This window comes from Amblyomma mixtum, chromosome 3, assembly GCF_055824585.1.
Source record: "Amblyomma mixtum isolate Tamu chromosome 3, ASM5582458v1, whole genome shotgun sequence".
NCBI lineage: Eukaryota > Metazoa > Arthropoda > Arachnida > Ixodida > Ixodidae > Amblyomma > Amblyomma mixtum.
In genome coordinates this window covers 123,652,269-123,670,308 of record NC_143014.1, presented here as the reverse complement: position 1 = coordinate 123,670,308, position 18,040 = coordinate 123,652,269, and the positions used below count along the sequence as shown (strand labels likewise).

At 49.8% G+C, this 18,040-nt stretch overlaps 1 protein-coding gene across 1 annotated transcript in view; it reads right to left on the bottom strand.

Moving 5' to 3' along the window:
- Nucleotides 1-13,686: 13,686 nt before the first annotated feature.
- Nucleotides 13,687-18,040, bottom strand: part of LOC149351689 (high-affinity choline transporter 1-like) — a 51,600-nt gene continuing 47,246 nt past the window's right edge. The window contains exon 9 of the mRNA XM_089581051.1: nt 13,687-14,899. Within this exon, the coding sequence (XP_089437177.1) occupies nt 14,417-14,899 (483 nt within the window). The 3' untranslated portion in view covers nt 13,687-14,416. The remainder of the gene's footprint in view (nt 14,900-18,040) is intronic.

Sequence of the window (18,040 nt, the reverse complement as noted above, 5' to 3'; positions counted from 1 at the left end):
ACTCGCTAATGCAATCATTCAAATTAGACAACCTACACAGCTATACGCGAAAAGTTCACAAATGGCGCGGTCGAAAGCGAAACGCGTACCGCAGCAGACGACAGAGTGACAACTCTAGAACGCCCCCTATGATGTTTGCAAACACTGCCTGCTGTTCCCCCCTTTATTCTGAAAATGCCCTAGGAATAATAAAAGTAACTTTTTTGTCAACAGAAGGTCCAACCTTGTGAATCACACCACAACGCGCGCGAGTTGCTTGCTGCTTTTCTTTTATTTTTCAACGCAGTAAAGGCGGCGCGACAAACGCAGCCGATGTGGGAAGTCGATTGCTGGGAGCAAGTTTTATTGCAGCAAAACATTTTCTAAACAAAAGTTTTTTGGTTTACATATAATTACAATACGTTTTAACATAATTTCAATACGTTTTAACAAACATATAGGATGTAACTTTTGTTTTCTTACTATTTATGTTTGAAGTGACGTAACCGGAACTTCCGCTGCTGCACTTTCGGGCAAACGGAAAGACGCTACGCTGCGATTGCGTTCCAACCGGACGGAACTCGATCGCACGCCGTCTGCGGCTAGACCGACGGCCCAGTCGCAGACCGACGTAATTCGCAGCGTCGCAGGCGAACGCGAACGAAAAAATATGGCCCAGTCGCATTGTCGCTGCGACGCCAATCGCACATGCTAACGATTTCAGTCGGTGCGGCGTGAGCGGCTTTTCATAGTAGTAGTAGTAGTGGTTATTTATTGGTACATTTTATATGGAAGGTAAAAGAATGTTTGCTACCCCGGCGTCTGCCATCGCAGCTGGAAGCACCTGAGCTGGGGCAGCGAAATAAAGGATAGCAGGCAGAGTGTAGAAGTGAAAGAAAAGGGGTGAGGGGATAGTAGAAAGGACAGGGGAAGGCTTTTTTTTTTTTTTTCATAGGCAAAAAACGCTTTGGCGCTATATGTCGAACACCTTATGCTCGCTATTTATAATCTCCATGTTTATGGCATCTCTCTACATTTGTATATAGCGACGTGTCTTCTGTTGTAATAGTGTATTTTTCTCATGGTATCAGTTCTAATATACATGTCCTGTCTATTGTTATGTTTCCCGTTGTGGTTCCTTGTGAAGTTCGAGAAGGTTGAGATGCGCGCGCTGCCCCGCAAGATGTTTCTTGAAGATGGCCGTTCAAGCCATTTTTAGGGAGTGCGGAGGGAAGAAAGATAAAGGAGAAGCGGTAGTCATTTCTAATTTTTTTTATTTGTGCCGCTGATGTTTCGCGCAGTACTAGCAACGTTATGACTCCAACGCCCATGACAAAGATTGCGAACATTTACTTCACTTTAGACAAGGACTAAAGTCGTAATTATGGACACACAAAATTTAGACAAGGACTAAAGTCGTATTTATGAACACACAAAACTGAAGGGCCGCCGCGGTGGCTCAGTGGTTGTGGTCCTCGGGTGCTGACCCGAAAGATGCGGGTTAGATCCCGGCCGCGGCGGCCGGGATCTCGCATTTCGATGGAAGCGAAATGCTAGACTCCTGTATGCTGTGCGATGTCAGTACACCTTAAAAAAACCCAGGTGGTAAACATTATCCGGAGCCCTCCACTATGGCGTCCCTCATAGCCTGAGTGGCTTTGGGGCGTTAAACCCCTTCAAATAAAAAAAAGGAAAGTACATGGACTACATAAAATGTGTCCAGAAGCTACATGGCATTTCAGACTACTTGCAATAAACCTTTAAAAAAAACTAGCTGTATATCGGAGCTTTTATATCAACCACGACGATCTGCATGGAACTGACACATTTAGATATGAATTTACGGCTTCTACATACAAAAGTTTGTTGAATATGTAGCAGGCAATGCGCACGTCCCGACCATTTGCTCAAAAATCATAGTAGTAAAAGAAATACAAACCAGTACGTGAGCATCTATATGTACTTCCGACTATCAAAGAACTAAACCACCATAAATATATGTGCGCATTCTCGAGCACACTCTGAATAGTTACATCTGCCTGGGTTTCTTGCTGTGAAATCCCACCAATTTCGTGACAAAATCGACAAAAACATGTCCTTCATCGTCAGTGGCATCTCGGGCGTCTGGTAGTGCCGGGCCTTCAGTCGTGATGCTCAGCAGCTCAATTAATTCGCGTACAGCACAAAAGAGTTCATCATGCGGAACAGAGTAAAACAAGTCCACAATGTCCAACGAGAAGGCTGCATTGGCACCGGGAAAACCGGAACAGAGGCACTCCACCAGGCTCATTGAGCTCTTCACTCTAAAGGGATCCGTCGGCACCAGACCCTCGAAGGAAACCTTGAGGTAGTTGGAGACCACTTTTTGCCAAGAGCCTTCTTCTGTAACGATGGCCCTAAACGGATAACCAGGTGAAGAACATCCAGCGGTGAAGAACACCCGCAGGACGTCTTGATCACTTTTCCGAACTTCTTCCAGGCCCTAAGTACGCCCTGGAGCCGCAGGTTCGAAAGCATGAACTTCTGGCAGCTGTGCACAGTATTGCTGGAAAGGCACCACCTGAGGAGAACAGTCACTGCGTCTCGGAGGGAGTCGGTTGTCTTGTACGGGCTTGGCCTAGCCGACAAAAAAGAAGCAAGGATCTTCGCCCCTTGGTCAACCATTTCCAGCAGGAGGGCCTCAGCCTTCTGCAAGCAGATAAGGAAGGTGTGTTCGTGGTTTTGCCTTCTTCCCTTTTCAAGACAAAAGCCACCGAGGCTATTGAGAAGAACTTCAGGAATTCAGACTTAAAACCACGAAAGGCTAAGGCACTGGCATTGGGGCTGTTAAATCGGCTGAATTTGTGTCGCCTGTAAAAAGAAGTTCGGAAAAGTGATCAAGACGTCCTGCGGGTGTTCTTCATGAAAGAAAAAGAGGAATGGATTATGAGGCTGAAGAAGCGAGCTTGGCCAATCCCCCCGCGTGGGTATGTGCCATTTTCATATGGTGAAGAAGAAGAATAGAGAACGGAGAACGCCACCTAGGACGCCAACATGGTGCCGGAGACGCGGCGGCAGCGAACGCCGCCACTATTGCGACGAGCGACGGCAGCGACACGAGAGCCTACAGAGAGGCGGGACGGAAACTCGCTGAACGTTCAATAGCCTCAGACCTCCCGAGACTTCCAGCGACCGGATGGAAAGTAGTTCTGCGGCCCAAAGAAGGACTTACAATGCTGAAGAGCACCACCGAGATGAGAATAGCGGCGGCCATCAGGGAGAAAGCCGAAATCAAGGACGAGGAGGCACTGAAGGACAGACTAGCTATAAACGCCAAGCAAGGTACGATTACCTACCACTCGCCTAGCTACGAAAACGCGAGGAAGGTGGAGAAAATTGAAACTGTCAAGATCGGAGACAAGGAACGCGGTGTGACCACCTACATGAACGCACCAGACAGTTGCGGCAGGGGAGTCATCCATGGAATCGGTGAGGAATACACACACAAGTATGTACTAGAAGGACTGAACATTAACGGATTCAACCCTCTAGTCATAGATGCACGAAGAATGGGGAAGACCAAATCTTTCCTAATCACCTTCGAAGAAGAGAAAGTACCACGCAGAGTAGTCTTGAGCGGAATCACTTTCAAGTGCTTTCTATACAAGAAACGCTATGAGGTCTGCTACAAGTGCGGAGGACTTGGCCACCGCTCGGACGTCTGCAACAGTGAGGTGACCAAGTGCCGCGGCTGTGGCATGACATCGCCCCCCGAGGGGCACCAATGTACACCGCAGTGCCAACTATGCGGCAAAGAGCACTACACCGGGGGCAAGAGGTGCAAAAATCTCTTTCGCACCCCTTATATTGTCAAGAAACGCCAATGGGAAGCCAAACAGGAGGCTGAAGAAGCGAAGCAAGAAGACCGAAGGAACAGCCGCTCCCGTAATAGATCCGGCAGCAGAACGAGTTTTCGGTCAGAGTCCTTCCCCCGGCTACAAACCGGACAGCAACAGCAACGCAAGGAGCAAGCTGCAAAGGTGAGCTGGCCAGCTAAAGTTTCCCAGGACTCCGGGACAGTTAAAGAATTAAAAGAACTTATTAAGCAGCAGGCAGATCAGATTAAGACTCTAACTGATTATATTAAGAAGCAAGAAGAGCGGATCAAAATGCTAGAAACGACAGCTAATCGACCCATCGGCGCCGCATCACGTACCGATCGGCCACCGTACACCTGCATCCTCGCAGTGATCCGCAGGGACGCGAGAAGGTTAAAAAAAAAAACATGCACTGGCCGCAAACACACCGACTGCTGACATTCAAACAGTGCACCGTAGAACGCTGCGCGCTAGAAAGTATCTGTGGTGGGGAGGCAAACCGGAGACAGAACGAGCGTTCTGGCGACGATGCCGCCAGCAACAATAGAGCAGCCACCGACATGCGTCGCGTCGTGCGTCCGCGTGCGTCCGCGGTGCGTCCGTGCGTCCGCGGTTCCATGCACTGTGCTGGAGGCTGGATGACACCGCAGAAAGTTCAGCGAACTTAACAGCGCCCGTGTGCTGTGCGGTGTCAGTGCGCGTTAAAGATCCCCGTGGCCGAAATTATTCCGGAGACCTCCACTGCGGCACCTCTTTCTCTCTTCTTTCACTCCCACCTTCCTTCTTTTTCTCACGGTGTGGTTCAGTGTCCACTGAGATATGTGAGACAGATACTGCGCCATTTCCTTTCCTCAAAAACCAATTTACCAATTTAGTTATCCAAGATAGCAGACGACGGCGCAAGCCGCGACACGCGACATTGCTGCTCTGCAACGCTGGCTATGTAGCTTTTGTGGCCATCCAGTGGATGCGACAAATATCCAACTGCGAGGTCTAGTGCACATCCATTACTAGGGGTAAAGAAGCACTTTTGGAGATCTATAGAATATCTTCAGTGTGTTCCATGGACAAATTAGGATATTCATTAGAAGAACATTATATGATCATGGATATCCCCTGGATGCGACAAATATCCAACCATTTGATCTAATGCACATCCTATGCTAGAGGTACCGATGCATTTCTGATGATCTATGGAGCATCTCCGGTGCATTCAATGCACTAATTAGGATGTCTATAAGAAGTACACAATATCCAGCACTAGGCATTCTTAGGATGTTCAAAGGACATAAGTGGTTATCTGGGAAGCAACCTGAGGAAAACAAACCGCAACAGGAAAATGCAATGGCGCCTATGCAAGTGGAGCAGGATAAAGAGGTAGAGACAGCGAAGGTTGAAAAACCCCCTTCAAAAAAAAAAAGTACCAAAGAGTCGGATCTTGAGACCAAACTCGAACAACTAAACGACAAACAACAACAGGACATGAAACTACTGAACGGAACACTAATGCAATTCATGAAACAAGTCACAGAAACGATCAGAGTAGAATTTGCAAAGCGAGACGCTGCTCTGACGGCGGAATTTGAGAAAAGGGACCAATGGATATACGCGGAATTCCAAGCAACCAAAAATGCCTTGGCCAAAGAACAATAATACTATCTGGCAGTGGAACTGTAGGGGCTTTCTGCGTAAACGGGCCGTTTTACAATCTTTCCTTGCAAACGGAGACAAACCCGTAATTATAGCTTTACAAGAGAGCGGGAAAAACGCGAAGCTGCCCGGTTACAAATCGTACCCGGGCCGAGGGGACAATACGCAGGTTGCCACCCTTGTCAAACGCAACGTTACCGCGCTGCAGCACGAGACAGGACACGTTCATTTAGACCACACTCTAATCGAAATGATACCGCGTAAGCGGAGAGAGAAAAGCCTATTCGTCTTAAACGTACAGCTCTCCGAAACAGAGAAAGGATTGTGGCTTCGACAGGCTATTCGCAAAAACGAAACAGATAGCGGGCAAAAACCCTATCGTCATTTTCGGGGACTTTAACGCTCATCATTCCGCATGGGGATACAAATATACGCAAATCAAGGGCAGAGAACTCTGGGACAGCATTCTCCACAATGAGCTCATCTTGATCACTGACCCCATCAAACCAACAAGACAGGGCAATAGCGTGAGTAGGGACACTACACCTGACTTAACACTCACCGGAGGCCAAATCACGGCAAGGTGGTGTAACACGGGGAGGACCTAGGAAGCGACCACAAAATTACTGAGATCGTGGTAGAAGACGGACCGCCCACACCGAAACCCAAAAAGGTCGCAGCGGTAAATTGGGATCTATTCAGGGCGAACCTTCATACCCGAGACGCAATCGGGGACATAGAATCTTGGGGCACAGACATTCTCGCGGCAGTTAAAGAAGCCACCGAAGAGGTGGAAGCAGACGAAACGCAAGAAGAGGTGGACAGGCGTATGATAGGCCTGTGGCGCAAGAAAAGGGAGCTAGAAGAAAAACTTGCTCAAAACAAGGTGAACAGAAACATACGTAAGCTCCTAGCCAAACAGAATAGAGATATCGAGGAGCACGCGCTGAACTTAACCAGACAAAACTGGGGTAGTATCTGCGAGCAGCTGGACCACAGAATCAGCAAAGCCAACACGTGGAAAATGCTCAGACATCTCTTAGACCCGGACAAGACAAAGTATGAGGCACGACAACAACTACAGAAACTCGTATATAAATACGAAGGCACTAGCGACCAACTAATCTCTGAAGTGAGGGAGGTACTTGAGGTGCACACCACCCACACCCCTCCCCGAGTACAAGGGCGCAGAGAATCCTCTTCTGGATGGGCCCATCACCATCGGAGAGGTTAGGGCGGAGTTGAACATACTCAGAACTAAAACGGCTGCAGGTCCAGACAGAATCAACAATCACATGCTGAGGAATTTGGATGATGCATCAATTAGAAACCTAACAGCGTACATGCAGGAATGTTGGGACAAGGACCGAATCCCACCTACGTGGAAAGAGGCCAACCTAGTCCTTATTCCAAAACCAGGTAAGCAACTGTCTCGAAAGCCTGAGGCCAATTTCGCTTACCTCATGTGTAGGTAAGCTAATGGAGCACGTTATTCAAACGAGGCTAAACCGATTCCTAGAAGAACAAAAACTTTACCCCGACACGATGATCGGATTCAGGACACATCTTTCTGCATGCGATGTTATGCTTCAACTTAAAGAACAAGTGCTAGACAACGAAACAGCTGATACCAGAGTAATAGTAGGCCTAGACGTGGCCAAAGCTTTTGACAACGTTGACCACGCAGCCATACTAGAACGCTTAGAAACTCTAAATGTAGGGGGAAAGGTATACAACTACGTGAAGGACTTTCTTTCAAAGAGAACAGTTACTATCAGCCTAGGAGGGAAGGAAGAGAAAGGCATAAGGCTGGGCAACAAAGGTACTCCCCAAGGCTCGGTCCTATCACCAACACTCTTCAACATTGCAATGATTGGCTTACCAGAGAAATTGGCGGGTATAGAAGGACTCAACCACACAATATAAGCGGACGACCTCACCCTCTGGGTTACCAGAGGCAGTGACGCGCACATCGAAGGTACCCTCCAAAGAGCGATCGAGGAAATTGAGTCGTACCTAAAACAAGTAGGACTCCAATGTTCTGCCGAGAAATCGGAAGCGCTCTTCCTCGGCCCACAAAAGAGACAAAGAAAGCCCCATGAACATGGGATAACGCTAAAGGTAAACGGGGACAAAATACCCTCAGTGGAGATTATTAGAGTACTGGGTCTTAGGATACAGACAAACGGTAAGAACACCAAAACGATACAAAAACTCGAATCGAGTGTAGGCCAGACGTGTAGGCTACTCAAAAGAATAGCAAATAAACACGCGGGAATGAAGGAGGCGAACCTCTTAAGACTATTCAATCATTTATAATCGGCAGAATCACATACGTGGCACCATACCTACGGCTAGCCAAAGCAGAAAAAACCAAGATTGAAATCCTAATTAGGAAAGGCGTCAAAACCGCTCTGGGCCTCCCCCCGTACACATCTACCCAGAAAATTCTGAACATGGGGATTTCAAACACACTAGACGAGCTCATTGAGGCTACCAGAGTAGCGCAACAACGACTTCTACGCAGCCATTCGGGGCTAAAAATACTAGAAAAGCTAGGCTTCGAACCTCGAGCGCGGCTCAAACACACGGAGAATATCCCAACAGACATAAGGAACAAAATCAGAATCCCACCACTCCCAAGGAATATGCGTCCGGTACACCATGAGGGTATACGCGAAAGGACAGAGCGAAAGCTCTGCAGAAAAAATTAGCCAATAGATAGGACGTGGTTTACACGGACGCGGCGGAATATGAAGGCATTACGGGTTTCGTAGCCCTAGCGACCAGGGAGGGCGGAGACCGAGTCTCGTGCTGCAGCACCCAACAGAGAGATGCAACAGCGGCTGAGGAGGTAGCCATTGCGCTGGCTTTAACTCAACAGAATGTCAGGGTGATTATAACAGATTCCAAATCGGCTATCCGCAACTACAACGCAGGCAGGGTATCTGTCGAAGCAGTCAAAATTCTGACTGCCGGCCCGACACCGGCAGAACTAATTAACCTTGTTTGGACTCCGGCCCACGAGGGCCTCCGGGGAAACGAGACAGCGCACGCATTGGCCCGAGGACTCACACACCGGGATCCCAATGCGGTCTCGTCGAGCAGAGAGCCCCTTCAGAGGGACGAGGAGCTGAACACGTACCAAGATATTCTTAGCCATTACAGATTAGGAAGACAGACACTACCTGGAGGATGCAAGGGCCTCAGCAAAAAGGAAGAGGTCATATGGAGAAAGTTACAGGCGGGAGTTTTTCCGAACCCACTCGCACTAAACCGATGGCATCCGTCGATCCAAGACCCGAGGTGTAAACAGTGTAATGAAATAGCAGACATGATCCACATGGTGTGGACATGCCCTAGCCACAACGAACCAGACAGGAATATAGAGTCCTGGGAGGCTTTAATGGCCAGCCAGAAAGAAGAAGAACAAAAAGAAGTCATCCGTCTGGCCCTGGACACCGCTGAATCCCAAGGGATCCCAGCCTGCTGAAAGGGGAGGAAGATGACGGCGGTCAAGACTCGTCTTCATCGCCCTCTGATTCCTTGAAGGGTGCAAATAAAGTTATTTCGTCATCATCATCACCGCTAAGACTCATAAGCCTGGTTATCCGTTTAGGGCCATCGTTACAGAAGAAGGCTCTTGGCAAAAAGTGGTCTCAAACTACCTCAAGGTTTCCTTTGAGGGTCTGGTGCCGACGGATCCCTTTAGGGTGAAGAGCTCAATGAGCCTAGTGGAGTGCCTCTGTTCCGGTTTTCCCGGTGGCAATGCAGCCTTCTCGTTGGACATTGTGGACTTGTTTTACTCTGTTCCGCATGATGAACTCTTTTGTGTTGTACGCGAATTAATTGCAAGAACCGGGACAATTTCCTTCCAGAATAAGTGTGGCATCTCTCTGGAATCTTTTCTTGAGCTGTTGAAGGTGTATTTAAATTCAACAATTGTTCAATATGACAGCAAGTACGTGGTGCAAAACCGATCGAGGTATCTGCATTGGCTCGTGTGTAGCGCCAGTTCTCTGTGACAATTTTTTAGCGAAAATTGACTTGAGGCCGTCGCGGTGGCTCAGCGGCTATGGTGCTCGGCTGCTGACCCGAAAGACGCGGGTTCGATCCCGGCCGCGGCGGCTGGAATTTCTTTGGAGGAGAAATTCTAGAGGCCCGTGTACTGTGCGATGTCAGTGCACGTTAAAGAACCCCAGGTGGTCGAAATTTCCGGAGCCCTTCACTACGGCGTCTCTCATAGCCTTAGTCGCTTTGGGACGTTAAACCCCATAAACCAAACCACCAAACCGAAAATTGACTTGAATATTTGGTCAACACTGTTCCCACTTCGAGTTATAGATCAATTCGCTCTCGCCCTACCATAAGCTTGCCGTCCCGGTTAGCTCAATTGGTAGAGCGACTGCTCCGGTGTAGCGGTGGTCCCTGGTTCGAACCCCGGACCAGGACGAATTTTTCTTTAACTACGAAGTTTCTGTGAAAGCTGTATAGCTTTCCTTTGTGGCCGTATGGCTGCGCTCGGGTGGACGTCAATGAGTAATTACTCCCTTATTACAAATCTACTCCACCTTGGGGGATTCCCCTAAATATTTGATTCTACAGGATTCCATTCAAGACACGTGTTATTAGGGTTTTCAGATATGTGGACGATTTTCTAGTCATTTTAAAATTAAATGAAACAGACCAGCTCACTCTTGTGGCAGACCAGCTTTTAATGTTTTTAGCGCATGCTCTAAGAACATGGCTTTTACCAAAGAAATTCCTTCTGACAAGACCATTAGGTTCCTTGATTTAGAATTGACTTTTTTACCCGACGGACACGTGTGTTGGAAATATGCGCTCAGCAGCTCATTCACGTCGTTGGGGAGTAGGCGGCTTCATTATGAATACAAGACCCGGTTGAGAGCCGAAAAGCTCGACGATGGCTGTAGTGATCGGTAACAACAAAAGAGGACCGACAACTTCTTTTCAGGCTATGGGCAACGAGTCCCTCCGCGCACATGCCCTTCTTCCGGCGCTATTAAACAAAATTGACCCACGTGTGTAAACCGTTACGAATTGAGGGAGTGACTTCAGGAAAACAAGTGGCTGTCCTCCCCCTCCCTACTACTGGCGCTTCACCTTGGACGCCAGAAGCGGGGATTGTAAAGAAGAGAAATGCGTTCTCCGCGGATGCCGGTCACGCCAACGTTGGGTCACGCGTAATCCTCACACCGCAAAGGGTATCTTGGCGCTGCTTTTTGTACAGGCAGTTTTATTCGGAAGTCCTTTTTCCACCATGCTCAGAACAAAGCACAAGGTGAAAAATCTCCCAGACTTTCGCTTTGTCCCGTTAAAAAAGTGACAGCGATAGCTACACTACACCCCATTCTACCCTTCCCCTCTTTTCCCAATGTGTGCTCGCTCTCCCAGGCCCCCCTAGGTCACGTGAGAAGAGCTGGCAGGCTCTCGAGGGCGGCCATACCCTGGGCCACGGGTTCCTTATGGTTCAGGTTTACATTGGAAACACTGCACTGGGTCTTTTACGACGCTGCTACGATACTACGACGCACACTAGGCAAAACACCGCATACAGCTATCTGTAAAAACGCATAGATTGCAGCTACCTGCCCAGCCTTTTGTTGGCTCTTTGAAGTACATTGTTTTGTAGCGAAAAGCTACACTACGCGGGTCAGAGCCGAGTTTCGCGTGTGGGGGAGCCGCCAGTTCTGCGCATGTGCGAAAACGAAGTGACGTCACGAGAGGCGCAGGTGCGTCGCCTCCTCGCCGACTCCGCCGCCTGACCAGCCTGACCCACAGATGCGCCACGCGCTACTGCGCATGTGCGTCGCCTCCTCGCCACGGCCGCCGCCGCCGCCGCCTGACCTTAGCCGGTCCACGTGTTTACGACAGATGCACCGCGCGCTACTGTGCATGCGCGAGGAGGGTGCGCCGCGTGTATATAATGCGCTTGGCAGAGAACTGGCGGGCGCGTTCCAAACGCGCCAAACGACGCAGAAGAGCGGAGAAATTGAGTTCTTCCGATCCAGAGGTAGTCGCCTGGGAGCTGGCCGCCGAACAACGGAGGAAAGATCGAGCCAAGGTGAAACGTGCATCTGAAACGCCGGAACAACGCGAGGAACGCCTCGCGAGAAGACGTCGCCAAGAAGCCGAACGACGCTCTATGGCCACCGCTGTGGTCACTGGTAGTCAACAAAGTGAAGAGGAAGAGCAGCAGAAGGAGGAAAACATGGAAGATTCAGACTCACCGCTACAATGAACACGTGTTAAGACTGAGTGAAAGCGCGAGTGCGTCCAGAGTGTTTACGTCGGACTTTGTGAACAACCCGTTTGGCCATGTTTGTGATGCGTGTGAGAGACTATGACACTCTTCGCTATGTATGTCCAGGCTTAACCTTAGCTAAGCCACAGCCAATTTATGCGTTGATTAAAATTACAGTTGCCCGTGTATTCGCTATGTTCATCACCAACTACAGTACTTCAGTACCATCCCTGTAAAAGGCATCAGCCTTAATTTTCAGCCATAGTTCTTGTAACCTTAAGCACCCTGCGGTTCTGTTGTCTCTTGAGCAGACAAACAAAACGTACCTGTTTTCTTAACGGCATAGCCTGCGCGAAGTTCAATCCAAAAATATCTTAAAGACCGTGATGTTGCAGGTAAAACAAGTATCGTAGAGCTACCAGCTGGTGACACTTCCTCTACACGGATATCTGTCAGCGTCGAATAGCGCCAGACAGGATGGCAGTTGTTAAGCTAAAAAACTGAGTAACGTTGTGAAAACTGAAATAAAGTAAGCGAAAATTGGCCCAGAGCTTTTCCCTTGTAAAGGATCAGCCCGCGAAGGTTGCTGTCAAGTTTCATGTCCACACTGGCACCACGAGCCGCCCCCCGCACATGTGTAGTACGTGCCGGCATCTGCACTTCCGCGCACACCACCGCTATGTGCGGGCTGAAATACGTGGCCATCTGAGCACTTTGTTCGGCCTCGAACGCTTAGGTTCGTGCAGGTCGTTGCGCACGCTGCTCGCTCTTCCTGTTCGCCCACTACCCGCTTTGGTGACTTTTTACAAATCATTTCGATCACGCCCTGCTGTGCACTCCATTCTCAATTCTAATACAAACAGCACGTGCACTAACACGGACACCCAACCATACAGCAACGCCAAAGGAAGAGAAAGCTATACGGCGGCACGGCATCTCGGCGCACCAAGTTCTGTGCTCCCCATTTCTGTCCTACGCGGTACTTCCCTGGCCTTACGTATGCGTTGGCGTCTTCCCCTCCTGCTGCTCTCGTGGTATTCGCGGGATCGGCGCATGCTGCTCCTTCTCTGCGCCTTCCCCATCCTTCACAATCATCTGCAGCTGCTCCACTCTGCCCCTTCTATCCCTTGCACAACTTCGCAGCTGCTGCTGTGCGGTTGCGTTCAGAGGGTACAAGGTCTAGGCTAGAAGGGCGGCAATACCATCTTCCACCAGTAAAATTAACCATCATGGTTGGCAGGATAGGGTGCCAGCGGCACCCTATCCGGCCTTTCTCATCTACTCGTCTTGTGTTGTGCTCTAATTTCGAAACCACGTCACATCAACTCACCCACACCGCCATGTATTCGTTCAATCAATACCATTCGCTGCTATACCCTATCACTTTTAAATTTTCCCTTATTGCATCACCTCGCCTGACTCTCGACGCCCCCGAATACATTTCCTTATCCGCTCTGTTAACCGAACAGGCCATCGGTTATCTGCTCTCCACATTAAATGTCCCGTCCATTTGCTCTTGTTGATTTCTGCTCGGATATTGTTATCTAGGGAAATTGGCTCTGTAACCTACGCTACGCCTATTCTGTCGCATCGTTACTATCATTTGCCTCTCCCTAGCTCGGTGCGTTTTCCGTAATAAAATTTCAGAAATTTTCGTGGCCCCATAGGTGAGCACTATGGGGCACTTGTTATAAAATTTTTATACGATTTCGGTTAGGTGACGTTCGTAACTTGAGAGTGCTTGTCAAATGCTCTCCAAGCTATTCTCATTCCACTGATAATTTGTTCCCATGGTCTGGATCTACGGTTAGTTGGCCTAAATAAATCCCCTCCCTGATTTCTTGCGTTATAGCTCGCTGCCTACCGTGAACCGTTGTTCCCTTGCCGGAGTGCTTCTAGCTTTCTTAGTATTAATTTTTAAACCTATCGTTGCGTTTTACCTGCTGAAGTCATCAATCATACTCTGCGATTTATCCCTTTAGTAACTTAACACGGCAACGTCATCAGAAAATCTGAGGCTGCTACCGTGTTCCCTTATATATCCCTTACACCTAATTTTTTTCCGAACCAGCCCTACGAACACATCTTATAAACGTACAGTAAGTAACAGCAGAGAGATTGCGTCTCCTTCAGCACCCATTCATCATCATTATCATCGCTATATAAAACAGTGCCTTGAATGCAAAAAAAAAAAAACGAAACAAGGAGTTTGTTATTATGTAGGATTCATTCTCGAGGGCAGATTTTTTTTGCCATTTGTTGCGAACAGTACTAGCACCATGAAACGCGCGAAAGCGCAACACACAAGCAAAGCGAAGTGAACATAACAATCGAGAGGTAATTAACAGCCTCCCAGACCCCCCTTTCTCGTCCGAAGCGAAGAAGTGGCAGCCATAGCTGCAACGCCCACTCCCAGGCCCACACCCACTTGAGTCATGCAAGTTTAGATTACATGACCGTAGACGGCACCACATTCTCGAAAGCGCCCTCTCACGAGCTCACCTGGATGTCACTATCACTGGCCACGCGGCAGAGTGGCTTTCCCTTACATAATACTACAGCTGCGAGGCCTTGTGTATCCCGGAGAAAGTCCCCTGTGCAGCCATCAGTGTTTTCTGCAACAGAAAGAGGCGACTCGCTCGCCGTGGCTGTCTGTGCACAGCACCTACTTCCACAAGTCATTCGAGGAGAGCACTCGCTCCTTGGGCAGCTTGACGGCGGCCGGCGAAGGCGGTGCCTCGAGACGCGCGGCGCGCTTGGAGCCGGTGACCCAGTCGGCCACGCGGGACACGGCGAGCAGCGTGACGCCCGACAGGAGCATGGTGACCGTCTTGAAGGGGAACAGCTGCCTGCTGCCGTCGTAGAGCGGGTAGTGCATGACGGCCGGGATTCCCAGCACGGGCTCCCCGCCCAGCACGCGCAGCGCCAGGCCCAGCGCAAAGGCGGCCACGGAGCCCGTCGTGTTGCACCACCGGCGGCCCAAGAACACGGCGCCCAGAAGCTGCGGCAGCAGGACCACGTATACCAGGTCGGCGCTGAGCGCCCACAGGTCGTACACCGAGTGCACTGACACGGCAATGGCGGCCGACGCTGCCGCCACGGTAACCACGCACAGCCGAAGGACCCACACCACCTCGGTGTCCGAGGCCTGTCGACGGAGGCAAGACCGCGAGTGGTTAGGCCTTAATTTGTCCTGAGAACAATCGCCGTTACAACTGTGCTACATGTGCAGTCGTGTGCAGTATGAGTTTGAGTTTGAGCATTCATTTATTGATTACTCCACAAATATATGTGACAAGCACGGTTTTTTCTGTTGTCTAAATAGTTTTTCTCCTAGCGTATAATATCCAAATGTCGTACTGAAATTTAGTGGAGAAATAACCAGGAAATTTACTACTTTGTGCAAAAAGTGTCTTCCGTCTCATATTGCTCACGACGCTACCAACCCTAACCTGATTGCGAGAGACTAAATGGGCGCTTATGCCTTGCGCTTCAGACGACATCGCCCGGGAGAAGGGATGTGGAATGTACGACACTCGGGGAGTAGCTCTGGGATGCTTTATAAAAGGCTCATGCTAACTTCATTGCGAAAGCTACGATTTTCTTGGTTTTATTTTTTTCTCCAGGAAGGAACTTCTGCCGCGTGCACGGCCCCGAGCCACATTCTCCTCCTTTCCTCATTTCATGAGGGCTACCGGCCTTGCTGCCATAATGTCGAAAAAATGCATTTGAACACTCTGAATTACTTGCACCCTCAAGGGTCTAAACTCACTCCCTCGCAACCCTAAAAAAAAGGCATTCATTCCAACCAAACGCCCATACTATGGGTGTGTTAGAGAAAATTACACCCATTTTAGAGCGCAGTTCGAATGTACGAACACCCTTCACGAAAGGGTAAGTACCGTTATAGTTACAATTACTACTTGAAAGACTGCTTGCCATTGCCATTCTAATGCGTATCCTGTTTAAGGGTATTAGAAAAATAGAAGCTGTTTCCTTATCTTCCAGGAGGCTTGCCCTTCCCCAACATTTGCGAGCACATCCGCATAAAACCATCACAACGCACTCTGAGGTGCCACAGCCCTATTGAAAAATCCGGTATTGCGGCAAACCGGATTTTACCGGAACATATCGGTTTCATACCGGTCCGGTATCACTCTCATACCGGCGAGACCCGTCCGGTTTGATGGCTATACCGGTTCGTACCGGTCCGGTATCGATCCCAAACCGGACAGACCGCTCCGGTACGGAGCTCATACCGGACAGTCCATTCCCGGTTCGAAGCTCAAACCGGACAGACCAGTCCGGTACGGAGCTCAAACCGGACAGACTAGTCCGGTACGGAGCTCAAACCGGACATACCAGCCTGTATTCAGAGCGATATGTGCCGCGGTTTTGGTGCTTGGTCTGCAGATTGACTGTTGTACGCCAGCAGATATTTTTTAGGGGAAAGGGGGGGGGGGGGGGCAGCGCGCGCATAAGTGCGATAATCAACACATACACGGTTTTGTTGAAAGGGCTAGGAAAAGAAAAGGGCTAAGCGTGAGCTTCGCAGTGGCAAAACATGCAGTTTGTGCATGATTTGGTGATTTGAGGGCAACCGCCATATTGGCTTCCCGTGCAGCACCCTGACAAAGTCAGGGCGGCTGTGTGCGGGCACACGGCTAGTATATATCCGCCAGCAGCCTTCGTAAGTCCTGCGCAGATTACTCTGGATTTCACAGTGCAGAACTTCACGACTGGCTGATAAACATGGCGAGCCTCCGGTGACTGCGCCAGAGGCTCCAAAAGGTTTGTTACTGTCGCGTTCATTGCAGCAGCTTTTTTAATGTTCGCTAGCGGCAGTCTGTAGCGACGCATCGATGAAGAAAGAAAATTCTTGGTTTTCGTGCAGGAATTCTTTGCACTTCTTCTTCGTCAAGTGATTGCCCATTGATAACGCAACTTGTCCAAGTGCCATCCCGAGCGGCCGCACCCTTCACTTTATCAGGAAGGCATGCTAATCACAAATCGCCCAGAACATTTCTATCGACCAACAAGAAAAGGTTAATTCAACGGAGCCGGCAGCTTGAGGTGTTCCCTTAAAGGGTCCCTGAAAGGGGTGTCTGAGGTTGGCAAACAAATACTTGCATTATGTAGAGCGTAGGCCACTGAACGTTCATGCCGCGTACAATACATCAAAGGCGAGTAGATAATTTACAATACATTTTCAAAAACTACCTCTCCCGAGCCTCGCGGCGACCAGCGGCGGTGAACTTCCGCCCGAATCCGTACTCATTACGTCAGTTTGTACTCTTTACGTCACAAGTGCTGGGCTATGATTGGTTCGCGGTGCCAACGTGAAATCACGCATTTAACAAACTAGAAGCTCTAGATACTTCACACTCTTACTCTTTTCGGAAACATTTCGCATTTCAGCAAGCAGAGTTGTCGTTTATATGCATGTTTACGCAGTTAATGTGTGTTCGGTGTCAGAAATTAGTACTGCACTTCCGGTTTACAATGTTTTCGTCTGCTCGTGCCGCTTGTGTCACTCCGCCGGCGCCGCCGTCGAGCCGAATCGAGAATCGAGGTGCGATTTGGAGTCACCGCACTACTGATTTCTGTCGCGACCTCCGTCGCATGCGCAATCAAAATGGACCGGCCGTGCTGTGTCGTTGGTTGCAAAGCCAGGGTTCGGCAAGATGTTGCCCTTCGGCACTGTCTGCCGAAAGATGGAAGTGAGCGAGCCGTCGTCGTCGTCAGGATTCAGCGCTCGATTTCTGAACGGCGTGTCCTTAAAAGCTTGGCCGACGCGCTGCACCGATCGTCGCTTGCGAACTGCCGCCCCACTACAAGCAGGGAGACACGGAGCGGTGAGCATCGCTGCGCCGCCCTACCCAAGCTCCGCTCACAACCGGTGTCGCACTTCGCCGCCGTGCAGCAATGCCTGAGCGCTGCTTGGGACGGTGTACAAATATCACAAGGCAAGATCGCCTTGTTATCAGAAATACTTCGAGCAGCGACAAAGCACGCCTGCTTATGTTGCGAGCTTTCGGCAACGGCACCGCGCGCGGGCGCTCAGGGCGACGAGCTCTGCTGCTGCCTGGCTGCCGTGGTCGTCGCTAGGCCTATTGCCTCTTTGGCATCGAAGCTGCAGCGGCCGGCGCTTCGGAAGTCGCCTGAGCTATAATACAAGGCTTACTCTACACATCGCTTTGCAGTCAACAGCATCATCTCATAATAAAATAATAGTATGGTCACTTTCCGCGACTCCTTCTGCAGCGAAGCGAGCGGGCGCCAGGCGAGT